Source organism: Siphateles boraxobius, unplaced genomic scaffold (genome assembly GCF_051911475.1).
Source record: "Siphateles boraxobius isolate OS27281-9 unplaced genomic scaffold, OSU_SipBor_1 44, whole genome shotgun sequence".
Classification (NCBI taxonomy): Eukaryota; Metazoa; Chordata; class Actinopteri; order Cypriniformes; family Leuciscidae; genus Siphateles; species Siphateles boraxobius.
The window spans coordinates 325669-353108 of record NW_027509075.1 but is presented as its reverse complement, the minus strand read 5'-3'; the positions used below and the strand labels follow the sequence as shown (position 1 = coordinate 353108).

The 27440-nt window shown below is 51.8% G+C and overlaps 1 protein-coding gene and 1 long non-coding RNA gene across 2 annotated transcripts in view; one reads left to right on the top strand and one right to left on the bottom strand.

Moving 5' to 3' along the window:
* The window catches only part of LOC143708963 (uncharacterized), a 295722-nt gene that overhangs the window by 114658 nt on the left and 153624 nt on the right, over positions 1-27440 (top strand). The gene's annotated exons all lie outside the window — the stretch shown is intronic.
* The window catches only part of LOC143708965 (double-stranded RNA-specific adenosine deaminase-like), a 71518-nt gene that overhangs the window by 3561 nt on the left and 40517 nt on the right, over positions 1-27440 (bottom strand). Inside the window, exons 6-22 of the mRNA XM_077200181.1 lie at positions 21143-21267; positions 20171-20316; positions 18997-19121; positions 18025-18170; positions 16858-16982; positions 15449-15594; positions 14284-14408; positions 12875-13020; positions 11708-11832; positions 10407-10552; positions 9232-9356; positions 7447-7592; positions 6280-6404; positions 5308-5453; positions 4141-4265; positions 2028-2173; positions 861-985 (exon numbers count right to left, since the gene is read on the bottom strand). Coding sequence (XP_077056296.1) covers positions 19120-19121; positions 20171-20316; positions 21143-21267 — 273 coding nt within the window. The 3' untranslated portion in view covers positions 861-985; positions 2028-2173; positions 4141-4265; ... (10 more) ...; positions 18025-18170; positions 18997-19119. The remainder of the gene's footprint in view (positions 1-860; positions 986-2027; positions 2174-4140; positions 4266-5307; positions 5454-6279; positions 6405-7446; positions 7593-9231; positions 9357-10406; positions 10553-11707; positions 11833-12874; positions 13021-14283; positions 14409-15448; positions 15595-16857; positions 16983-18024; positions 18171-18996; positions 19122-20170; positions 20317-21142; positions 21268-27440) is intronic.

Sequence of the window (27440 nt, the reverse complement as noted above, 5' to 3'; positions counted from 1 at the left end):
CCCCACCGTCGCCCAAGGACTCAGGCCCAAACGTATCGCCCACCGGAACCTACCATGGGATGGAGAACTGAGTCCAGAGGAAACTGTGGCGACCGGAGTCGTCACAACACCCCCACCGTCGCCCAAGGACTCAGGCCCAAACGTATCGCCCACCGGAACCTACCATGGGATGGAGAACTGAGTCCAAAGGAAGCTGTGGCGACCGGAGTCGTCACAACACCCCCACCGTCGCCCAAGGACTCAGACCCAAACGTATCGCCCACCGAACCTACCATGGGATGGAGAACTGAGTCCAGAGGAAGCTGTGGCGACCGGAGTCGTCACAACACCCCCACCGTTGCCCAAGGACTCAGACCCAAACGCATCGCCCACCAAACCACCAAGGGTTTAGCCGATACCTCCCTGGGTTTGACGCGACTCCCTGCAGCAAGACTCCTTGGGCCGACGGCTGGGACAGTGGGCGCCCACAGTCTCAATCATCAGCCCAAGAAATCAGACCAGAGGCAGTTTCGTGTTATCCCCAGGGGGGGTGTTGACGAAAACCCATTGGTGGATCAGTGGGCGTTACGCCCGGGTTCCTTCAGCACTCCCTGGGGGGTGTCCAACTCCCAGCAGACAGACTCCTTGAGGCAACGGTCGGGACAGTGGGCGCCACAAAGTCTTAACCGTCGCATCAAGGAATCAGCCGCAGTGAGCTGCAACACCCCTCAGGGGGTTGCCGAAAGGAACCTGGACCCATCGCCACACCGAACCTTCCATGGGACGGAAGACTCAGTCCGCAGGGAGTCGTGTCGTCCAGGGACATCACGACACCCACACGGTTTCGCCAACCTTCCCAAGCGTCGCCCACCGAAACCTACCATAGAATAGTGAGTCCACAGGGAGCCATGGCGTCCAGGGACATCTCGACACCGTCCCAACCGTCGGCCCAAGGACTCAGTCTGCAGGAAGTCATGGCACCATCGCCCAAGGGGTGGAGGAAGTTCTGAAATAGTTCAAGAAAAGACAAAGTCAGTATGCTTAGCATTCTGAATTCAACGCTAACCTAACCCCTGCTTTGCACTGTTGTTTTGAAAATTAAGAAAAAGCACAGGGTGCACTTTCTGCCGTCTTCATGTTTTTTAGGACCTAAGTGTATACTTGCCACAGAGACATGAGAACCATTTTTCAATTTTATTGGCTTCATATAAAAGTACACTAATAGAAAGCTTAAAATTAGTTTCTGTTGTATACACACACACTAAAAAAACAAAACGTTGTGTCTTTGTAAAATAAAGAATAACGGGGCGCGCTTTCTGCCGTCTGTTTCCTTTACGTGAACTCGTTTGTAATGTCTGTTCAACAATGAAATTGGGGTCCTTTTTGTGACCGTTTTTTCTTAATTTTGTTAATCTGTTAATTTAAGTGAAAAATATTTCATGTATATCCCTATTTATTCCTTTTACACATGTACACTTTTATTGTTTTTCTCCACTCACAAGCGCTGCAGTCATTTTAGTTTAAACCACGCCCTCTCGTCTTTTATCTTGTATCCTGTATTGGGGCGAAAATCTATTTAATTACTTCAAGGACACAGAGGTTATTAGCACTTAAAATCTTTTTAGTGACTTTATTTCATAATTTTCACATTAATCACAGGGGAACAGACAAAGAGCTGAGGCCCCGATCACACAGAGTGGTTTGTCATTTAAAAACGTGCAGTGGAACGGGGGAAGATTATTAAAACCTACAAAGATTATTGTTATAAACACGAGCCTCGGCTGATAGGAAATGAAGGAGGTGTTGCTGTAATTTATACTACTATTTCAGTATTACTCTGTGTTGCATAATGCACCGTCACTTCAAAAGAATTATATTTCAATCTAGACCTCTAAGTGTAAGTGCAAAATTCCACTTAAGATTTGTGCTGGCTACTGTATTGAGGCCACCATTGGAATGTACAGACATTCTGAACTCTATTGGAATTAGGTAACATGTGTCAGGACTCACTTAATGTTGTAATCAAACATTAGATCTAATATTCTCACATGGAATCAATGTTGATTTCATCGCTCTGCTGACACCCATGGGACAGGTGCTGGTCTTCCATCTGATATATACGGCCCGGATCCAGCTGACTACATGCGTTGTGGTCGTGTCTAGGTGCAGGTCCACCATCTGATCTTGATATGGCCTGGAAAGAAATGGAAAAAGGAAAGGAGGCCTGAGTCCAGAGGGAGCTGTGGCGACCGGAGTCGTCACTACACCCCCTCACCGTCGCCCAAGGACTCAGACCCAAACGTATCGCCCACCGAACCTACCATGGGATGGAGAACTGAGTCCAGAGGAAGCTGTGGCGACCGGAGTCGTCACAACACCCCCACCGTCGCCCAAGGACTCAGACCCAAACGTATCGCCCACCGAACCTACCATGGGATGGAGAACTGAGTCCAGAGGAAGCTGTGGCGACCGGAGTCGTCACAACACCCCCACCGTCGCCCAAGGACTCAGGCCCAAACGTATCGCCCACCGGAACCTACCATGGGATGGAGAACTGAGTCCAGAGGAAACTGTGGCGACCGGAGTCGTCACAACACCCCCACCGTCGCCCAAGGACTCAGGCCCAAACGTATCGCCCACCGGAACCTACCATGGGATGGAGAACTGAGTCCAAAGGAAGCTGTGGCGACCGGAGTCGTCACGACACCCCCACCGTCGCCCAAGGACTCAGACCCAAACGTATCGCCCACCGAACCTACCATGGGATGGAGAACTGAGTCCAGAGGAAGCTGTGGCGACCGGAGTCGTCACAACACCCCCACCGTCGCCCAAGGACTCAGACCCAAACGCATCGCCCACCAAACCACCCAAGGGTTTAGCCGATACCTCCCTGGGTTTGACGCGACTCCCTGCAGCAAGATTCCTTGGGCCGACGGCTGGGACAGTGGGCGCCCACCGTCTCAATCATCAGCCCAAGAAATCAGACCAGAGGCAGTTTCGTGTTATCCCCAGGGGGGGTGTTGACGAAAACCCATTGGTGGATCAGTGGGCGTTACGCCCGGGTTCCTTCAGCACTCCCTGGGGGGTGTCCAACTCCCAGCAGACAGACTCCTTGAGGCAACGGTCGGGACAGTGGGCGCCACAAAGTCTTAACCGTCGCATCAAGGAATCAGCCGCAGTGAGCTGCAACACCCCTCAGGGGGTTGCCGAAAGGAACCTGGACCCATCGCCACACCGAACCTTCCATGGGATGGAGAACTGAGTCCAAAGGAAGCTGTGGCGACCGGAGTCGTCACAACACCCCCACCGTCGCCCAAGGACTCAGACCCAAACGTATCGCCCACCGAACCTACCATGGGATGGAGAACTGAGTCCAGAGGAAGCTGTGGCGACCGGAGTCGTCACAACACCCCCACCGTCGCCCAAGGACTCAGGCCCAAACGTATCACCCACCGGAACCTACCATGGGATGGAGAACTGAGTCCAAAGGAAGCTGTGGCGACCGGAGTCGTCACAACACCCCCACCGTCGCCCAAGGACTCAGACCCAAACGTATCGCTCACCGAACCTACCATGGGATGGAGAACTGAGTCCAGAGGAAGCTGTGGCGACCGGAGTCGTCACAACACCCCCACCGTCGCCCAAGGACTCAGACCCAAACGCATCGCCCACCAAACCACCCAAGGGTTTAGCCGATACCTCCCTGGGTTTGACGCGACTCCCTGCAGCAAGACTCCTTGGGCCGACGGCTGGGACAGTGGGCGCCCAACGTCTCAATCATCAGCCCAAGAAATCAGACCAGAGGCAGTTTCGTGTTATCCCCAGGGGGGGTGTTGACGAAAACCCATTGGTGGATCAGTGGGCGTTACGCCCGGGTTCCTTCAGCACTCCCTGGGGGGTGTCCAACTCCCAGCAGACAGACTCCTTGAGGCAATGGTCGGGACAGTGGGCGCCACAAAGTCTTAACCGTCGCATCAAGGAATCAGCCGCAGTGAGCTGCAACACCCCTCAGGGGGTTGCCGAAAGGAACCTGGACCCATCGCCACACCGAACCTTCCATGGGACGGAAGACTCAGTCCGCAGGGAGTCGTGTCGTCCAGGGACATCACGACACCCACACGGTTTCGCCAACCTTCCCAAGCGTCGCCCACCGAAACCTACCATAGAATAGTGAGTCCACAGGGAGCCATGGCGTCCAGGGACATCTCGACACCGTCCCAACCGTCGGCCCGAGGACTCAGTCTGCAGGAAGTCATGGCACCATGGCCCAAGGGGTGGAGGAAGTTCTGAAATAGTTCAAGAAAAGACAAAGTCAGTATGCTTAGCATTCTGAATTCAACGCTAACCTAACCCCTGCTTTGCACTGTTGTTTTGAAAATTAAGAAAAAGCACAGGGTGCACTTTCTGCCGTCTTCATGTTTTTTAGGACCTAAGTGTATACTTGCCACAGAGACATGAGAACCATTTTTCAATTTTATTGGCTTCATATAAAAGTACACTAATAGAAAGCTTAAAATTAGTTTCTGTTGTATACACACACACTAAAAAAACAAAACGTTGTGTCTTTGTAAAATAAAGAACAACGTGGCGCGCTTTCTGCCGTCTGTTTCCTTTACGTGAACTCGTTTGTAATGTATGTTCAACAATGAAATTGGGGTCCTTTTTGTGACCGTTTTTTCTTAATTTTGTTAATCTGTTAATTTAAGTGAAAAATATTTCATGTATATCCCTATTTATTCCTTTTACACATGTACACTTTTATTGTTTTTCTCCACTCACAAGCGCTGCAGTCATTTTAGTTTAAACCACGCCCTCTCGTCTTTTATCTTGTATCCTGTATTGGGGCGAAAATCTATTTAATTACTTCAAGGACACAGAGGTTATTAGCACTTAAAATCTTTTTAGTGACTTTATTTCATAATTTTCACATTAATCACAGGGGAACAGACAAAGAGCTGAGGCCCCGATCACACAGAGTGGTTTGTCATTTAAAAACGTGCAGTGGAACGGGGGAAGATTATTAAAACCTACAAAGATTATTGTTATAAACACGAGCCTCGGCTGATAGGAAATGAAGGAGGTGTTGCTGTAATTTATACTACTATTTCAGTATTACTCTGTGTTGCATAATGCACTGTCACTTCAAAAGAATTATATTTCAATCTAGACCTCTAAGTGTAAGTGCAAAATTCCACTTAAGATTTGTGCTGGCTACTGTATTCAGGCCACCATTGGAATGTACAGACATTCTGAACTCTATTGGAATTAGGTAACATGTGTCAGGACTCACTTAATGTTGTAATCAAACATTAGATCTAATATTCTCACATGGAATCAATGTTGATTTCATCGCTCTGCTGACACCCATGGGACAGGTGCTGGTCTTCCATCTGATATATACGGCCCGGATCCAGCTGACTACATGCGTTGTGGTCGTGTCTAGGTGCAGGTCCACCATCTGATCTTGATATGGCCTGGAAAGAAATGGGAAAAGGAAAGGAGGCCTGAGTCCAGAGGGAGCTGTGGCGACCGGAGTCGTCACTACACCCCCTCACCGTCGCCCAAGGACTCAGGCCCAAACGTATCGCCCACCGGAACCTACCATGGGATGGAGAACTGAGTCCAGAGGAAGCTGTGGCGACCGGAGTCGTCACAACACCCCCACCGTCGCCCAAGGACTCAGACCCAAACGTATCGCCCACCGAACCTACCATGGGATGGAGAACTGAGTCCAGAGGAAGCTGTGGCGACCGGAGTCGTCACAACACCCCCACCGTCGCCCAAGGACTCAGACCCAAACGCATCGCCCACCAAACCACCCAAGGGTTTAGCCGATACCTCCCTGGGTTTGACGCGACTCCCTGCAGCAAGACTCCTTGGGCCGACGGCTGGGACAGTGGGCGCCCACAGTCTCAATCATCAGCCCAAGAAATCAGACCAGAGGCAGTTTCGTGTTATCCCCAGGGGGGGTGTTGACGAAAACCCATTGGTGGATCAGTGGGCGTTACGCCCGGGTTCCTTCAGCACTCCCTGGGGGGTGTCCAACTCCCAGCAGACAGACTCCTTGAGGCAACGGTCGGGACAGTGGGCGCCACAAAGTCTTAACCGTCGCATCAAGGAATCAGCCGCAGTGAGCTGCAACACCCCTCAGGGGGTTGCCGAAAGGAACCTGGACCCATCGCCACACCGAACCTTCCATGGGACGGAAGACTCAGTCCGCAGGGAGTCGTGTCGTCCAGGGACATCACGACACCCACACGGTTTCGCCAACCTTCCCAAGCGTCGCCCACCGAAACCTACCATAGAATAGTGAGTCCACAGGGAGCCATGGCGTCCAGGGACATCTCGACACCGTCCCAACCGTCGGCCCAAGGACTCAGTCTGCAGGAAGTCATGGCACCATCGCCCAAGGGGTGGAGGAAGTTCTGAAATAGTTCAAGAAAAGACAAAGTCAGTATGCTTAGCATTCTGAATTCAACGCTAACCTAACCCGTGCTTTGCACTGTTGTTTTGAAAATTAAGAAAAAGCACAGGGTGCACTTTCTGCCGTCTTCATGTTTTTTAGGACCTAAGTGTATACTTGCCACAGAGACATGAGAACCATTTTTCAATTTTATTGGCTTCATATAAAAGTACACTAATAGAAAGCTTAAAATTAGTTTCTGTTGTATACACACACACTAAAAAAACAAAACGTTGTGTCTTTGTAAAATAAAGAATAACGGGGCGCGCTTTCTGCCGTCTGTTTCCTTTACGTGAACTCGTTTGTAATGTCTGTTCAACAATGAAATTGGGGTCCTTTTTGTGACCGTTTTTTCTTCATTTTGTTAATCTGTTAATTTAAGTGAAAAATATTTCATGTATATCCCTATTTATTCCTTTTACACATGTACACTTTTATTGTTTTTCTCCACTCACAAGCGCTGCAGTCATTTTAGTTTAAACCACGCCCTCTCGTCTTTTATCTTGTATCCTGTATTGGGGCGAAAATCTATTTAATTACTTCAAGGACACAGACGTTATTAGCACTTAAAATCTTTTTAGTGACTTTATTTCATAATTTTCACATTAATCACAGGGGAACAGACAAAGAGCTGAGGCCCCGATCACACAGAGTGGTTTGTCATTTAAAAACGTGCAGTGGAACGGGGGAAGATTATTAAAACCTACAAAGATTATTGTTATAAACACGAGCCTCGGCTGATAGGAAATGAAGGAGGTGTTGCTGTAATTTATACTACTATTTCAGTATTACTCTGTGTTGCATAATGCACCGTCACTTCAAAAGAATTATATTTCAATCTAGACCTCTAAGTGTAAGTGCAAAATTCCACTTAAGATTTGTGCTGGCTACTGTATTCAGGCCACCATTGGAATGTACAGACATTCTGAACTCTATTGGAATTAGGTAACATGTGTCAGGACTCACTTAATGTTGTAATCAAACATTAGATCTAATATTCTCACATGGAATCAATGTTGATTTCATCGCTCTGCTGACACCCATGGGACAGGTGCTGGTCTTCCATCTGATATATACGGCCCGGATCCAGCTGACTACATGCGTTGTGGTCGTGTCTAGGTGCAGGTCCACCATCTGATCTTGATATGGCCTGGAAAGAAATGGGAAAAGGAAAGGAGGCCTGAGTCCAGAGGGAGCTGTGGCGACCGGAGTCGTCACGACACCCCCTCACCGTCGCCCAAGGACTCAGGCCCAAACGTATCGCCCACCGGAACCTACCATGGGATGGAGAACTGAGTCCAAAGGAAGCTGTGGCGACCGGAGTCGTCACGACACCCCCACCGTCGCCCAAGGACTCAGACCCAAACGTATCGCCCACCGAACCTACCATGGGATGGAGAACTGAGTCCAGAGGAAGCTGTGGCGACCGGAGTCGTCACAACACCCCCACCGTCGCCCAAGGACTCAGACCCAAACGCATCGCCCACCAAACCACCCAAGGGTTTAGCCGATACCTCCCTGGGTTTGACGCGACTCCCTGCAGCAAGATTCCTTGGGCCGACGGCTGGGACAGTGGGCGCCCACCGTCTCAATCATCAGCCCAAGAAATCAGACCAGAGGCAGTTTCGTGTTATCCCCAGGGGGGGTGTTGACGAAAACCCATTGGTGGATCAGTGGGCGTTACGCCCGGGTTCCTTCAGCACTCCCTGGGGGGTGTCCAACTCCCAGCAGACAGACTCCTTGAGGCAACGGTCGGGACAGTGGGCGCCACAAAGTCTTAACCGTCGCATCAAGGAATCAGCCGCAGTGAGCTGCAACACCCCTCAGGGGGTTGCCGAAAGGAACCTGGACCCATCGCCACATCGAACCTTCCATGGGATGGAGAACTGAGTCCAAAGGAAGCTGTGGCGACCGGAGTCGTCACAACACCCCCACCGTCGCCCAAGGACTCAGACCCAAACGTATCGCCCACCGAACCTACCATGGGATGGAGAACTGAGTCCAGAGGAAGCTGTGGCGACCGGAGTCGTCACAACACCCCCACCGTCGCCCAAGGACTCAGGCCCAAACGTATCACCCACCGGAACCTACCATGGGATGGAGAACTGAGTCCAAAGGAAGCTGTGGCGACCGGAGTCGTCACAACACCCCCACCGTCGCCCAAGGACTCAGACCCAAACGTATCGCCCACCGAACCTACCATGGGATGGAGAACTGAGTCCAGAGGAAGCTGTGGCGACCGGAGTCGTCACAACACCCCCACCGTCGCCCAAGGACTCAGACCCAAACGCATCGCCCACCAAACCACCCAAGGGTTTAGCCGATACCTCCCTGGGTTTGACGCGACTCCCTGCAGCAAGACTCCTTGGGCCGACGGCTGGGACAGTGGGCGCCCAACGTCTCAATCATCAGCCCAAGAAATCAGACCAGAGGCAGTTTCGTGTTATCCCCAGGGGGGGTGTTGACGAAAACCCATTGGTGGATCAGTGGGCGTTACGCCCGGGTTCCTTCAGCACTCCCTGGGGGGTGTCCAACTCCCAGCAGACAGACTCCTTGAGGCAATGGTCGGGACAGTGGGCGCCACAAAGTCTTAACCGTCGCATCAAGGAATCAGCCGCAGTGAGCTGCAACACCCCTCAGGGGGTTGCCGAAAGGAACCTGGACCCATCGCCACACCGAACCTTCCATGGGACGGAAGACTCAGTCCGCAGGGAGTCGTGTCGTCCAGGGACATCACGACACCCACACGGTTTCGCCAACCTTCCCAAGCGTCGCCCACCGAAACCTACCATAGAATAGTGAGTCCACAGGGAGCCATGGCGTCCAGGGACATCTCGACACCGTCCCAACCGTCGGCCCGAGGACTCAGTCTGCAGGAAGTCATGGCACCATGGCCCAAGGGGTGGAGGAAGTTCTGAAATAGTTCAAGAAAAGACAAAGTCAGTATGCTTAGCATTCTGAATTCAACGCTAACCTAACCCCTGCTTTGCACTGTTGTTTTGAAAATTAAGAAAAAGCACAGGGTGCACTTTCTGCCGTCTTCATGTTTTTTAGGACCTAAGTGTATACTTGCCACAGAGACATGAGAACCATTTTTCAATTTTATTGGCTTCATATAAAAGTACACTAATAGAAAGCTTAAAATTAGTTTCTGTTGTATACACACACACACACACACTAAAAAAACAAAACGTTGTGTCTTTGTAAAATAAAGAATAACGGGGCGCGCTTTCTGCCGTCTGTTTCCTTTACGTGAACTCGTTTGTAATGTCTGTTCAACAATGAAATTGGGGTCCTTTTTGTGACCGTTTTTTCTTCATTTTGTTAATCTGTTAATTTAAGTGAAAAATATTTCATGTATATCCCTATTTATTCCTTTTACACATGTACACTTTTATTGTTTTTCTCCACTCACAAGCGCTGCAGTCATTTTAGTTTAAACCACGCCCTCTCGTCTTTTATCTTGTATCCTGTATTGGGGCGAAAATCTATTTAATTACTTCAAGGACACAGAAGTTATTAGCACTTAAAATCTTTTTAGTGACTTTATTTCATAATTTTCACATTAATCACAGGGGAACAGACAAAGAGCTGAGGCCCCGATCACACAGAGTGGTTTGTCATTTAAAAACGTGCAGTGGAACGGGGGAAGATTATTAAAACCTACAAAGATTATTGTTATAAACACGAGCCTCGGCTGATAGGAAATGAAGGAGGTGTTGCTGTAATTTATACTACTATTTCAGTATTACTCTGTGTTGCATAATGCACCGTCACTTCAAAAGAATTATATTTCAATCTAGACCTCTAAGTGTAAGTGCAAAATTCCACTTAAGATTTGTGCTGGCTACTGTATTGAGGCCACCATTGGAATGTACAGACATTCTGAACTCTATTGGAATTAGGTAACATGTGTCAGGACTCACTTAATGTTGTAATCAAACATTAGATCTAATATTCTCACATGGAATCAATGTTGATTTCATCGCTCTGCTGACACCCATGGGACAGGTGCTGGTCTTCCATCTGATATATACGGCCCGGATCCAGCTGACTACATGCGTTGTGGTCGTGTCTAGGTGCAGGTCCACCATCTGATCTTGATATGGCCTGGAAAGAAATGGGAAAAGGAAAGGAGGCCTGAGTCCAGAGGGAGCTGTGGCGACCGGAGTCGTCACTACACCCCCTCACCGTCGCCCAAGGACTCAGGCCCAAACGTATCGCCCACCGGAACCTACCATGGGATGGAGAACTGAGTCCAGAGGAAGCTGTGGCGACCGGAGTCGTCACAACACCCCCACCGTCGCCCAAGGACTCAGACCCAAACGTATCGCCCACCGAACCTACCATGGGATGGAGAACTGAGTCCAGAGGAAGCTGTGGCGACCGGAGTCGTCACAACACCCCCACCGTCGCCCAAGGACTCAGGCCCAAACGTATCGCCCACCGGAACCTACCATGGGATGGAGAACTGAGTCCAGAGGAAGCTGTGGCGACCGGAGTCGTCACAACACCCCCACCGTCGCCCAAGGACTCAGGCCCAAACGTATCGCCCACCGGAACCTACCATGGGATGGAGAACTGAGTCCAAAGGAAGCTGTGGCGACCGGAGTCGTCACAACACCCCCACCGTTGCCCAAGGACTCAGACCCAAACGTATCGCCCACCGAACCTACCATGGGATGGAGAACTGAGTCCAGAGGAAGCTGTGGCGACCGGAGTCGTCACAACACCCCCACCGTCGCCCAAGGACTCAGACCCAAACGCATCACCCACCAAACCACCCAAGGGTTTAGCCGATACCTCCCTGGGTTTGACGCGACTCCCTGCAGCAAGACTCCTTGGGCCGACGGCTGGGACAGTGGGCGCCCACAGTCTCAATCATCAGCCCAAGAAATCAGACCAGAGGCAGTTTCGTGTTATCCCCAGGGGGGGTGTTGACGAAAACCCATTGGTGGATCAGTGGGCGTTACGCCCGGGTTCCTTCAGCACTCCCTGGGGGGTGTCCAACTCCCAGCAGACAGACTCCTTGAGGCAACGGTCGGGACAGTGGGCGCCACAAAGTCTTAACCGTCGCATCAAGGAATCAGCCGCAGTGAGCTGCAACACCCCTCAGGGGGTTGCCGAAAGGAACCTGGACCCATCGCCACACCGAACCTTCCATGGGACGGAAGACTCAGTCCGCAGGGAGTCGTGTCGTCCAGGGACATCACGACACCCACACGGTTTCGCCAACCTTCCCAAGCGTCGCCCACCGAAACCTACCATAGAATAGTGAGTCCACAGGGAGCCATGGCGTCCAGGGACATCTCGACACCGTCCCAACCGTCGGCCCAAGGACTCAGTCTGCAGGAAGTCATGGCACCATGGCCCAAGGGGTGGAGGAAGTTCTGAAATAGTTCAAGAAAAGACAAAGTCAGTATGCTTAGCATTCTGAATTCAACGCTAACCTAACCCCTGCTTTGCACTGTTGTTTTGAAAATTAAGAAAAAGCACAGGGTGCACTTTCTGCCGTCTTCATGTTTTTTAGGACCTAAGTGTATACTTGCCACAGAGACATGAGAACCATTTTTCAATTTTATTGGCTTCATATAAAAGTACACTAATAGAAAGCTTAAAATTAGTTTCTGTTGTATACACACACACTAAAAAAACAAAACGTTGTGTCTTTGTAAAATAAAGAATAACGGGGCGCGCTTTCTGCCGTCTGTTTCCTTTACGTGAACTCGTTTGTAATGTCTGTTCAACAATGAAATTGGGGTCCTTTTTGTGACCGTTTTTTCTTAATTTTGTTAATCTGTTAATTTAAGTGAAAAATATTTCATGTATATCCCTATTTATTCCTTTTACACATGTACACTTTTATTGTTTTTCTCCACTCACAAGCGCTGCAGTCATTTTAGTTTAAACCACGCCCTCTCGTCTTTTATCTTGTATCCTGTATTGGGGCGAAAATCTATTTAATTACTTCAAGGACACAGAGGTTATTAGCACTTAAAATCTTTTTAGTGACTTTATTTCATAATTTTCACATTAATCACAGGGGAACAGACAAAGAGCTGAGGCCCCGATCACACAGAGTGGTTTGTCATTTAAAAACGTGCAGTGGAACGGGGGAAGATTATTAAAACCTACAAAGATTATTGTTATAAACACGAGCCTCGACTGATAGGAAATGAAGGAGGTGTTGCTGTAATTTATACTACTATTTCAGTATTACTCTGTGTTGCATAATGCACCGTCACTTCAAAAGAATTATATTTCAATCTAGACCTCTAAGTGTAAGTGCAAAATTCCACTTAAGATTTGTGCTGGCTACTGTATTGAGGCCACCATTGGAATGTACAGACATTCTGAACTCTATTGGAATTAGGTAACATGTGTCAGGACTCACTTAATGTTGTAATCAAACATTAGATCTAATATTCTCACATGGAATCAATGTTGATTTCATCGCTCTGCTGACACCCATGGGACAGGTGCTGGTCTTCCATCTGATATATACGGCCCGGATCCAGCTGACTACATGCGTTGTGGTCGTGTCTAGGTGCAGGTCCACCATCTGATCTTGATATGGCCTGGAAAGAAATGGAAAAAGGAAAGGAGGCCTGAGTCCAGAGGGAGCTGTGGCGACCGGAGTCGTCACTACACCCCCTCACCGTCGCCCAAGGACTCAGACCCAAACGTATCGCCCACCGAACCTACCATGGGATGGAGAACTGAGTCCAGAGGAAGCTGTGGCGACCGGAGTCGTCACAACACCCCCACCGTCGCCCAAGGACTCAGACCCAAACGTATCGCCCACCGAACCTACCATGGGATGGAGAACTGAGTCCAGAGGAAGCTGTGGCGACCGGAGTCGTCACAACACCCCCACCGTCGCCCAAGGACTCAGGCCCAAACGTATCGCCCACCGGAACCTACCATGGGATGGAGAACTGAGTCCAGAGGAAACTGTGGCGACCGGAGTCGTCACAACACCCCCACCGTCGCCCAAGGACTCAGGCCCAAACGTATCGCCCACCGGAACCTACCATGGGATGGAGAACTGAGTCCAAAGGAAGCTGTGGCGACCGGAGTCGTCACAACACCCCCACCGTCGCCCAAGGACTCAGACCCAAACGTATCGCCCACCGAACCTACCATGGGATGGAGAACTGAGTCCAGAGGAAGCTGTGGCGACCGGAGTCGTCACAACACCCCCACCGTCGCCCAAGGACTCAGACCCAAACGTATCGCCCACCGAACCTACCATGGGATGGAGAACTGAGTCCAGAGGAAGCTGTGGCGACCGGAGTCGTCACAACACCCCCACCGTTGCCCAAGGACTCAGACCCAAACGCATCGCCCACCAAACCACCCAAGGGTTTAGCCGATACCTCCCTGGGTTTGACGCGACTCCCTGCAGCAAGACTCCTTGGGCCGACGGCTGGGACAGTGGGCGCCCACAGTCTCAATCATCAGCCCAAGAAATCAGACCAGAGGCAGTTTCGTGTTATCCCCAGGGGGGGTGTTGACAAAAACCCATTGGTGGATCAGTGGGCGTTACGCCCGGGTTCCTTCAGCACTCCCTGGGGGGTGTCCAACTCCCAGCAGACAGACTCCTTGAGGCAACGGTCGGGACAGTGGGCGCCACAAAGTCTTAACCGTCGCATCAAGGAATCAGCCGCAGTGAGCTGCAACACCCCTCAGGGGGTTGCCGAAAGGAACCTGGACCCATCGCCACACCGAACCTTCCATGGGACGGAAGACTCAGTCCGCAGGGAGTCGTGTCGTCCAGGGACATCACGACACCCACACGGTTTCGCCAACCTTCCCAAGCGTCGCCCACCGAAACCTACCATAGAATAGTGAGTCCACAGGGAGCCATGGCGTCCAGGGACATCTCGACACCGTCCCAACCGTCGGCCCAAGGACTCAGTCTGCAGGAAGTCATGGCACCATCGCCCAAGGGGTGGAGGAAGTTCTGAAATAGTTCAAGAAAAGACAAAGTCAGTATGCTTAGCATTCTGAATTCAACGCTAACCTAACCCCTGCTTTGCACTGTTGTTTTGAAAATTAAGAAAAAGCACAGGGTGCACTTTCTGCCGTCTTCATGTTTTTTAGGACCTAAGTGTATACTTGCCACAGAGACATGAGAACCATTTTTCAATTTTATTGGCTTCATATAAAAGTACACTAATAGAAAGCTTAAAATTAGTTTCTGTTGTATACACACACACTAAAAAAACAAAACGTTGTGTCTTTGTAAAATAAAGAATAACGGGGCGCGCTTTCTGCCGTCTGTTTCCTTTACGTGAACTCGTTTGTAATGTCTGTTCAACAATGAAATTGGGGTCCTTTTTGTGACCGTTTTTTCTTAATTTTGTTAATCTGTTAATTTAAGTGAAAAATATTTCATGTATATCCCTATTTATTCCTTTTACACATGTACACTTTTATTGTTTTTCTCCACTCACAAGCGCTGCAGTCATTTTAGTTTAAACCACGCCCTCTCGTCTTTTATCTTGTATCCTGTATTGGGGCGAAAATCTATTTAATTACTTCAAGGACACAGAGGTTATTAGCACTTAAAATCTTTTTAGTGACTTTATTTCATAATTTTCACATTAATCACAGGGGAACAGACAAAGAGCTGAGGCCCCGATCACACAGAGTGGTTTGTCATTTAAAAACGTGCAGTGGAACGGGGGAAGATTATTAAAACCTACAAAGATTATTGTTATAAACACGAGCCTCGGCTGATAGGAAATGAAGGAGGTGTTGCTGTAATTTATACTACTATTTCAGTATTACTCTGTGTTGCATAATGCACCGTCACTTCAAAAGAATTATATTTCAATCTAGACCTCTAAGTGTAAGTGCAAAATTCCACTTAAGATTTGTGCTGGCTACTGTATTGAGGCCACCATTGGAATGTACAGACATTCTGAACTCTATTGGAATTAGGTAACGTGTCAGGACTCACTTAATGTTGTAATCAAACATTAGATCTAATATTCTCACATGGAATCAATGTTGATTTCATCGCTCTGCTGACACCCATGGGACAGGTGCTGGTCTTCCATCTGATATATACGGCCCGGATCCAGCTGACTACATGCGTTGTGGTCGTGTCTAGGTGCAGGTCCACCATCTGATCTTGATATGGCCTGGAAAGAAATGGAAAAAGGAAAGGAGGCCTGAGTCCAGAGGGAGCTGTGGCGACCGGAGTCGTCACTACACCCCCTCACCGTCGCCCAAGGACTCAGACCCAAACGTATCGCCCACCGAACCTACCATGGGATGGAGAACTGAGTCCAGAGGAAGCTGTGGCGACCGGAGTCGTCACAACACCCCCACCGTCGCCCAAGGACTCAGACCCAAACGTATCGCCCACCGAACCTACCATGGGATGGAGAACTGAGTCCAGAGGAAGCTGTGGCGACCGGAGTCGTCACAACACCCCCACCGTCGCCCAAGGACTCAGGCCCAAACGTATCGCCCACCGGAACCTACCATGGGATGGAGAACTGAGTCCAGAGGAAACTGTGGCGACCGGAGTCGTCACAACACCCCCACCGTCGCCCAAGGACTCAGGCCCAAACGTATCGCCCACCGGAACCTACCATGGGATGGAGAACTGAGTCCAAAGGAAGCTGTGGCGACCGGAGTCGTCACAACACCCCCACCGTCGCCCAAGGACTCAGACCCAAACGTATCGCCCACCGAACCTACCATGGGATGGAGAACTGAGTCCAGAGGAAGCTGTGGCGACCGGAGTCGTCACAACACCCCCACCGTCGCCCAAGGACTCAGACCCAAACGTATCGCCCACCGAACCTACCACGGGATGGAGAACTGAGTCCAGAGGAAGCTGTGGCGACCGGAGTCGTCACAACACCCCCACCGTCGCCCAAGGACTCAGACCCAAACGCATCGCCCACCAAACCACCCAAGGGTTTAGCCGATACCTCCCTGGGTTTGACGCGACTCCCTGCAGCAAGACTCCTTGGGCCGACGGCTGGGACAGTGGGCGCCCACCGTCTCAATCATCAGCCCAAGAAATCAGACCAGAGGCAGTTTCGTGTTATCCCCAGGGGGGGTGTTGACGAAAACCCATTGGTGGATCAGTGGGCGTTACGCCCGGGTTCCTTAAGCACTCCCTGGGAGGTGTCCAACTCCCAGCAGACAGACTCCTTGAGGCAACGGTCGGGACAGTGGGCGCCACAAAGTCTTAACCGTCGCATCAAGGAATCAGCCGCAGTGAGCTGCAACACCCCTCAGGGGGTTGCCGAAAGGAACCTGGACCCATCGCCACACCGAACCTTCCATGGGACGGAAGACTCAGTCCGCAGGGAGTCGTGTCGTCCAGGGACATCACGACACCCACTCGGTTTCGCCAACCTTCCCAAGCGTCGCCCACCGAAACCTACCATAGAATACTGAGTCCACAGAGAGCCATGGCATCCAGGGACATCTCGACACCGTCCCAACCGTCGGCCCAAGGACTCAGTCTGCAGGAAGTCATGGCACCATGGCCCAAGGGGTGGAGGAAGTTCTGAAATAGTTCAAGAAAAGACAAAGTCAGTATGCTTAGCATTCTGAATTCAACGCTAACCTAACCCCTGCTTTGCACTGTTGTTTTGAAAATTAAGAAAAAGCACAGGGTGCACTTTCTGCCGTCTTCATGTTTTTTAGGACCTAAGTGTATACTTGCCACAGAGACATGAGAACCATTTTTCAATTTTATTGGCTTCATATAAAAGTACACTAATAGAAAGCTTAAAATTAGTTTCTGTTGTATACACACACACTAAAAAAACAAAACGTTGTGTCTTTGTAAAATAAAGAATAACGGGGCGCGCTTTCTGCCGTCTGTTTCCTTTACGTGAACTCGTTTGTAATGTCTGTTCAACAATGAAATTGGGGTCCTTTTTGTGACCGTTTTTTCTTAATTTTGTTAATCTGTTAATTTAAGTGAAAAATATTTCATGTATATCCCTATTTATTCCTTTTACACATGTACACTTTTATTGTTTTTCTCCACTCACAAGCGCTGCAGTCATTTTAGTTTAAACCACGCCCTCTCGTCTTTTATCTTGTATCCTGTATTGGGGCGAAAATCTATTTAATTACTTCAAGGACACAGAGGTAATTAGCACTTAAAATCTTTTTAGTGACTTTATTTCATAATTTTCACATTAATCACAGGGGAACAGACAAAGAGCTGAGGCCCCGATCACACAGAGTGGTTTGTCATTTAAAAACGTGCAGTGGAACGGGGGAAGATTATTAAAACCTACAAAGATTATTGTTATAAACACGAGCCTCGGCTGATAGGAAATGAAGGAGGTGTTGCTGTAATTTATACTACTATTTCAGTATTACTCTGTGTTGCATAATGCACCGTCACTTCAAAAGAATTATATTTCAATCTAGACCTCTAAGTGTAAGTGCAAAATTCCACTTAAGATTTGTGCTGGCTACTGTATTCAGGCCACCATTGGAATGTACAGACATTCTGAACTCTATTGGAATTAGGTAACATGTGTCAGGACTCACTTAATGTTGTAATCAAACATTAGATCTAATATTCTCACATGGAATCAATGTTGATTTCATCGCTCTGCTGACACCCATGGGACAGGTGCTGGTCTTCCATCTGATATATACGGCCCGGATCCAGCTGACTACATGCGTTGTGGTCGTGTCTAGGTGCAGGTCCACCATCTGATCTTGATATGGCCTGGAAAGAAATGGGAAAAGGAAAGGAGGCCTGAGTCCAGAGGGAGCTGTGGCGACCGGAGTCGTCACTACACCCCCTCACCGTCGCCCAAGGACTCAGGCCCAAACGTATCGCCCACCGGAACCTACCATGGGATGGAGAACTGAGTCCAGAGGAAGCTGTGGCGACCGGAGTCGTCACAACACCCCCACCGTCGCCCAAGGACTCAGACCCAAACGTATCGCCCACCGAACCTACCATGGGATGGAGAACTGAGTCCAGAGGAAGCTGTGGCGACCGGAGTCGTCACAACACCCCCACCGTCGCCCAAGGACTCAGACCCAAACGCATCGCCCACCAAACCACCCAAGGGTTTAGCCGATACCTCCCTGGGTTTGACGCGACTCCCTGCAGCAAGACTCCTTGGGCCGACGGCTGGGACAGTGGGCGCCCACAGTCTCAATCATCAGCCCAAGAAATCAGACCAGAGGCAGTTTCGTGTTATCCCCAGGGGGGGTGTTGACGAAAACCCATTGGTGGATCAGTGGGCGTTACGCCCGGGTTCCTTCAGCACTCCCTGGGGGGTGTCCAACTCCCAGCAGACAGACTCCTTGAGGCAACGGTCGGGACAGTGGGCGCCACAAAGTCTTAACCGTCGCACCAAGGAATCAGCCGCAGTGAGCTGCAACACCCCTCAGGGGGTTGCCGAAAGGAACCTGGACCCATCGCCACACCGAACCTTCCATGGGACGGAAGACTCAGTCCGCAGGGAGTCGTGTCGTCCAGGGACATCACAACACCCACACGGTTTCGCCAACCTTCCCAAGCGTCGCCCACCGAAACCTACCATAGAATAGTGAGTCCACAGGGAGCCATGGCGTCCAGGGACATCTCGACACCGTCCCAACCGTCGGCCCAAGGACTCAGTCTGCAGGAAGTCATGGCACCATCGCCCAAGGGGTGGAGGAAGTTCTGAAATAGTTCAAGAAAAGACAAAGTCAGTATGCTTAGCATTCTGAATTCAACGCTAACCTAACCCCTGCTTTGCACTGTTGTTTTGAAAATTAAGAAAAAGCACAGGGTGCACTTTCTGCCGTCTTCATGTTTTTTAGGACCTAAGTGTATACTTGCCACAGAGACATGAGAACCATTTTTCAATTTTATTGGCTTCATATAAAAGTACACTAATAGAAAGCTTAAAATTAGTTTCTGTTGTATACACACACACACACACACTAAAAAAACAAAACGTTGTGTCTTTGTAAAATAAAGAATAACGGGGCGCGCTTTCTGCCGTCTGTTTCCTTTACGTGAACTCGTTTGTAATGTCTGTTCAACAATGAAATTGGGGTCCTTTTTGTGACCGTTTTTTCTTAATTTTGTTAATCTGTTAATTTAAGTGAAAAATATTTCATGTATATCCCTATTTATTCCTTTTACACATGTAAACTTTTATTGTTTTTCTCCACTCACAAGCGCTGCAGTCATTTTAGTTTAAACCACGCCCTCTCGTCTTTTATCTTGTATCCTGTATTGGGGGCGAAAATCTATTGAATTACTTCAAGGACACAGAGGTTATTAGCACTTAAAATCTTTTTAGTGACTTTATTTCATAATTTTCACATTAATCACAGGGGAACAGACAAAGAGCTGAGGCCCCGATCACACAGAGTGGTTTGTCATTTAAAAACGTGCAGTGGAACGGGGGAAGATTATTAAAACCTACAAAGATTATTGTTATAAACACGAGCCTCGGCTGATAGGAAATGAAGGAGGTGTTGCTGTAATTTATACTACTATTTCAGTATTACTCTGTGTTGCATAATGCACCGTCACTTCAAAAGAATTATATTTCAATCTAGACCTCTAAGTGTAAGTGCAAAATTCCACTTAAGATTTGTGCTGGCTACTGTATTCAGGCCAACATTGGAATGTACAGACATTCTGAACTCTATTGGAATTAGGTAACGTGTCAGGACTCACTTAATGTTGTAATCAAACATTAGATCTAATATTCTCACATGGAATCAATGTTGATTTCATCGCTCTGCTGACACCCATGGGACAGGTGCTGGTCTTCCATCTGATATATACGGCCCGGATCCAGCTGACTACATGCGTTGTGGTCGTGTCTAGGTGCAGGTCCACCATCTGATCTTGATATGGCCTGGAAAGAAATGGGAAAAGGAAAGGAGGCCTGAGTCCAGAGGGAGCTGTGGCGACCGGAGTCGTCACGACACCCCCTCACCGTCGCCCAAGGACTCAGGCCCAAACGTATCGCCCACCGGAACCTACCATGGGATAGAGAACTGAGTCCAAAGGAAGCTGTGGCGACCGGAGTCGTCACAACACCCCCACCGTCGCCCAAGGACTCAGACCCAAACGTATCGCCCACCGAACCTACCATGGGATGGAGAACTGAGTCCAGAGGAAGCTGTGGCGACCGGAGTCGTCACAACACCCCCACCGTCGCCCAAGGACTCAGACCCAAACGCATCGCCCACCAAACCACCCAAGGGTTTAGCCGATACCTCCCTGGGTTTGACGCGACTCCCTGCAGCAAGACTCCTTGGGCCGACGGCTGGGACAGTGGGCGCCCACCGTCTCAATCATCAGCCCAAGAAATCAGACCAGAGGCAGTTTCGTGTTATCCCCAGGGGGGGTGTTGACGAAAACCCATTGGTGGATCAGTGGGCGTTACGCCCGGGTTCCTTCAGCACTCCCTGGGGGGTGTCCAACTCCCAGCAGACAGACTCCTTGAGGCAACGGTCGGGACAGTGGGCGCCACAAAGTCTTAACCGTCGCATCAAGGAATCAGCCGCAGTGAGCTGCAACACCCCTCAGGGGGTTGCCGAAAGGAACCTGGACCCATCGCCACACCGAACCTTCCATGGGACGGAAGACTCAGTCCGCAGGGAGTCGTGTCGTCCAGGGACATCACGACACCCACTCGGTTTCGCCAACCTTCCCAAGCGTCGCCCACCGAAACCTACCATAGAATAGTGAGTCCACAGGGAGCCATGGCGTCCAGGGACATCTCGACACCGTCCCAACCGTCGGCCCAAGGACTCAGTCTGCAGGAAGTCATGGCACCATGGCCCAAGGGGTGGAGGAAGTTCTGAAATAGTTCAAGAAAAGACAAAGTCAGTATGCCGAGCGCTCTCTCAGACACACTCGGTCTCTCACACACTGTCGAACGCTCTCTCGGACACACTCGGTCTCTCACACACTGTCATGCGCTCTCTCGGACACACTCGGTCTCTCTCACACACTGTCGAGCGCTCTCTCGGACACTCGGTCTCTCTCACACACTGTCGAGCGCTCTCTCGGACACACTCGGTCTCTCACACACTGTCGAGCGCTCTCTCAGACACACTCGGTCTCTCACGCACTGTCGAGCGCTCTCTCAGACACACTCGGTCTCTCACACACTGTTGAGCGCTCTCTCAGACACTCGGTCTCTCACACACTGTCGAGCGCTCTCTCAGACACACTCGGTCTCTCACACACTGTCGAGCGCTCTCTCAGACACACTCGGTCTCTCACACACTGTTGAGCGCTCTCTCAGACACTCGGTCTCTCACACACTGTCGAGCGCTCTCTCAGACACACTCGGTCTCTCACACACTGTCGAGCGCTCTCTCGGACACACTCGGTCTCTCACACACTGTCGAGCGCTCTCTCGGACACACTCGGTCTCACACACTGTCGAGCGCTCTCTCGGACACACTCGGTCTCTCTCGCACACTGTCGAGCGCTCTTTCGGACACACTCGGTCTCTCACACACTGTCGAGCGCTCTCTCGGACACACTCGGTCTCTCACACACTGTCGAGCGCTCTCTCGGACACGATCGGTCTCACACACTGTCGAGCGCTCTCTCGGACACACTCGGTCTCTCTCGCACACTGTCGAGCACTCTCTCGGACACACTCGGTCTCTCACACACTGTCGAGCGCTCTCTCAGACACACTCGGTCTCTCACACACTGTCGAGCGCTCACAGACACACTCGGTCTCTCACACACTGTCGAGCACTCTCTCGGACACACTCGGTCTCTCACACACTGTCGAGCGCTCTCTCGGACACACTCGGTCTCTCACACACTGTCGAGCGCTCTCTCAGACACTCGGTCTCTCACACACTGTCGAGCGCTCTCTCGGACACACTCGGTCTCTCACACACTGTCGAGCGCTCTCTCGGACACACTCGGTCTCTCACACACTGTCGAGCGCTCTCTCGGACACACTCGGTCTCTCTCACACACTGTCGAGCGCTCTCTCGGACACTCGGTCTCTCTCACACACTGTCGAGCGCTCTCTCGGACACACTCGTTCTCTCTAACACACTGTCGAGCGCTCTCTCGGACACTCGGTCTCTCACACACTGTCGAGCGCTCTCTCGGACACTCGGTCTGTCACACACTGTCGAGCGCTCTCTCGGACACACTCGGTCTCTCACACACTGTCGAGCGCTCTCTCGGACACACTCTGTCTTTCACACACTGTCGAGCGCTCTCTCGGACACACTCGGTCTTTCACACACTGTCGAGCGCTCTCTCGGACACACTCGGTCTCTCTCACACACTCGAGCGCTCTCTCGGACACACTCGGTCTCTCTCACACACTCGAGCGCTCTCTCGGACACACTCGGTCTCTCTCACACACTGTCGAGCGCTCTCTCAGACACACTCGGTCTCTCACACACACTGTCGAGCGCTCTCTCAGACACACTCGGTCTCTCACACACTGTCGAGCACTCACAGACACACTCGGTCTCTCACACACTGTCGAGCGCTCTCTCGGACACACTCGGTCTCTCACACACTGTCGAGCACTCTCTCGGACACACTCGGTCTCTCACACACTGTCGAGCGCTCTCTCAGACACTCGGTCTCTCACACACTGTCGAGCGCTCTCTCAGACACACTCGGTCTCTCACACACTGTCGAGCGCTCTCTCGGACACACTCGGTCTCTCACACACTGTCGAGCGCACTCTCGGACACACTCGATCTTTCACACACTGTCGAGCACTCTCTCAGACAGACTCGGTCTCTCACACACTGTCGAGCGCTCTCTCGGACACACTCGGTCTCTCACACACTGTCGAGCGCTCTCTCGGACACACTCGGTCTCTCACACACTGTCGAGCGCTCTCTCAGACACACTCGGTCTCACACACTGTCGAGCGCTCTCTCAGACACTCGGTCTCTCACACACTGTCGAGCGCTCTCTCAAACACTCGGTCTCTAACACACTGTCGAGCGCTCTCTCGGACACTCGGTCTCTCACACACTGTCGAGCGCTCTCTCGGACACACTCGGTCTCTCACACACTGTCGAGCGCTCTCTCGGACACACTCGGTCTCTCACACACTGTCGAAAGCTCTCTCGGACACACTCGGTCTTTCACACACTGTCGAGCGCTCTCTCGGACACACTCGGTCTTTCACACACTGTCGAGCGCTCTCTCAGACACACTCTGTCTCTCACACACTGTCGAGCGCTCTCTCGGACACACTCGGTCTCTCTCACACACTGTCGAGCGCTCTCTCGGACACTCGGTCTCTCTCACACACTGTCGAGCGCTCTCTCGGACACACTCGTTCTCTCACACACTGTCGAGCGCTCTCAGACACACTCGGTCTCTCTCACACACTGTCGAGCGTTCTCTCGGACACACTCGGTCTCACACACACTGTCGAGCGCTCTCTAGGCCACGCTCGGTCTCTCACACACACTGTCGAGCGCTCTCTCAGACACACTCGGCCTCTCACACACTGTCGAGCGCTCACAGACACACTCGGTCTCTCACACACTGTCGAGCGCTCTCTCGGACACACTCGGTCTCTCACACACTGTCGAGCGCTCTCTTGGACACACTCGGTCTCTCACACACTGTCGAGCGCTCTCTCGGACACACTCGGTCTCTCACACACTGTCGAGCGCTCTCTCGGACACACTCGGTCTCTCACACACTGTCGAGCGCTCTCTCGGACACACTCGGCCTCTCACACACTGTCGAGCGCTCTCTCAGACACTCGGTCTCTCTCACACGCTGTCGAACGCTCTCTCAGACATTCGGTCTCTCACACACTGTCGAGCGCTCTCTCAGACACAATCGGTCTCTCACACACTGTCGAGCGCTCTCTCGGACACACTCGGTCTCTCACACACTGTCGAGCGCTCTCTCGGACACACTCTGTCTCTCACACACACTGTCGAGCGCTCTCTCAGACACACTCGGTCTCACACACTGTCGAGCGCTCTCTCAGACACACTCGGTCTCACACACTGTCGAGCGCTCTCTCGGACACACTCGGTCTCTCACACACTGTCGAGCGCTCTCTCGGACACACTCGGTCTCTCACACACTGTCGAGCGCTCTCTCAGACACTCTGTCTCTCACACACTGTCGAGCGCTCTCTCAGACACACTCGGTCTCTCACACACTGTCGAGCGCTCTCTCAGACACACTCGGTCTCACACACTGTCGAGCGCTCTCTCAGACACTCGGTCTCTCACACACTGTCGAGCGCTCTCTCAAACACTCGGTCTCTCACACACTGTCGAGCGCTCTCTCGGACACACTCGGTCTCTCACACACTGTCGAGCGCTCTCTCGGACACACTCGGTCTCTCACACACTGTCGAGCGCTCTCTCGGACACACTCGGTCTCACACACTGTCGAGCGCTCTCTCGGACACACTCGGTCTCTCTCGCACACTGTCGAGCACTCTCTCGGACACACTCGGTCTCTCACACACTGTCGAGCGCACTCTCGGACACACTCGATCTTTCACACACTGTCGAGCGCTCTCAGACACACTCGGTCTCTCTCACACACTGTCGAGCGTTCTCTCGGACACACTCGGTCTCACACACACTGTCGAGCGCTCTCTAGGACACACTCGGTCTCACACACACTGTCGAGCGCTCTCTAGGCCACGCTCGGTCTCTCACACACACTGTCGAGCGCTCTCTCAGACACACTCGGCCTCTCACACACTGTCGAGCGCTCACAGACACACTCGGTCTCTCACACACTGTCGAGCGCTCTCTCAGACACACTCGGCCTCTCACACACTGTCGAGCGCTCTCAGACACACTCGGTCTCTCACACACTGTCGAGCGCTCACAGACACACTCGGTCTCTCACACACTGTCGAGCGCTCTCTTGGACACACTCGGTCTCTCACACACTGTCGAGCGCTCTCTCGGACACACTCGGTCTCTCACACACTGTCGAGCGCTCTCTCGGACACACTCGGTCTCTCACACACTGTCGAGCGCTCTCTCAGACACTCGGTCTCTCACACACTGTCGAGCGCTCTCTCAGACACTCGGTCTCTCTCACACGCTGTCGAACGCTCTCTCAGACATTCGGTCTCTCACACACTGTCGAGCGCTCTCTCAGACACAATCGGTCTCTCACACACTGTCGAGCGCTCTCTCGGACACACTCGGTCTCTCACACACTGTCGAGCGCTCTCTCGGACACACTGTCTCTCACACACACTGTCGAGCGCTCTCTCAGACACACTCGGTCTCACACACTGTCGAGCGCTTTCTCGGACACACTCGGTCTCTCACACACTGTCGAGCGCTCTCTCGGACACACTCGGTCTCTCACACACTGTCGAGCGCTCTCTCAGACACTCTGTCTCTCACACACTGTCGAGCGCTCTCTCAGACACACTCGGCCTCTCACACACTGTCGAGCGCTCTCTCGGACACACTCGGTCTCACACACTGTCGAGCGCTCTCTCGGACACACTCGGTCTCTCTCGCACACTGTCGAGCGCTCTCTCGGACACACTCGGTCTCTCACACACTGTCGATCGCACTCTCAGACACACTCGGTCTCTCACACACTGTCGAGCACTCTCTCGGACACACTCGGTCTCTCACACACTGTCGAGCGCACTCTCGGACACACTCGATCTTTCACACACTGTCGAGCGCACTCTCGGACACACTCGATCTTTCACACACTGTCGAGCGCTCTCAGACACACTCGGTCTCTCTCACACACTGTCGAGCGTTCTCTCGGACACACTCGGTCTCACACACACTGTCGAGCGCTCTCTAGGACACACTCGGTCTCACACACACTGTCGAGCGCTCTCTAGGCCACGCTCGGTCTCTCACACACACTGTCGAGCGCTCTCTCAGACACACTCGGCCTCTCACACACTGTCGAGCGCTCACAGACACACTCGGTCTCTCACACACTGTCGAGCGCTCTCTCGGACACACTCGGTCTCTCACACACTGTCGAGCGCTCTCTTGGACACACTCGGTCTCTCACACACTGTCGAGCGCTCTCTCGGACACACTCGGTCTCTCACACACTGTCGAGCGCTCTCTCGGACACACTCGGTCTCTCACACACTGTCGAGCGCTCTCTCAGACACTCGGTCTCTCACACACTGTCGAGCGCTCTCTCAGACACTCGGTCTCTCTCACACGCTGTCGAACGCTCTCTCAGACATTCGGTCTCTCACACACTGTCGAGCGCTCTCTCAGACACAATCGGTCTCTCACACACTGTCGAGCGCTCTCTCGGACACACTCGGTCTCTCACACACTGTCGAGCGCTCTCTCGGACACACTCTGTCTCTCACACACACTGTCGAGCGCTCTCTCAGACACACTCGGTCTCACACACTGTCGAGCGCTTTCTCGGACACACTCGGTCTCTCACACACTGTCGAGCGCTCTCTCGGACACACTCGGTCTCTCACACACTGTCGAGCGCTCTCTCAGACACTCTGTCTCTCACACACTGTCGAGCGCTCTCTCAGACACACTCGGTCTCTCACACACTGTCGAGCGCTCTCTCGGACACACTCGGTCTCACACACTGTCGAGCGCTCTCTCGGACACACTCGGTCTCTCTCGCACACTGTCGAGCGCTCTCTCGGACACACTCGGTCTCTCACACACTGTCGAGCGCACTCTCAGACACACTCGGTCTCTCACACACTGTCGAGCGCTCTCTCGGACACACTCGGTCTCTCACACACTGTCGAGCGCTCTCTCGGACACACTCGGTCTCTCACACACTGTCGAGCGCTCTCTCAGACACACTCGGTCTCTCACACACTGTCGAGCGCACTCTCAGACACACTCGGTCTCTCACACACTGTCGAGCGCTCTCTCGGACACACTCGGTCTCTCACACACTGTCGAGCGCTCTCTCAGACACTCTGTCTCTCACACACTGTCGAGCGCTCTCTCAGACACACTCGGTCTCTCACACACTGTCGAGCGCTCTCTCAGACACACT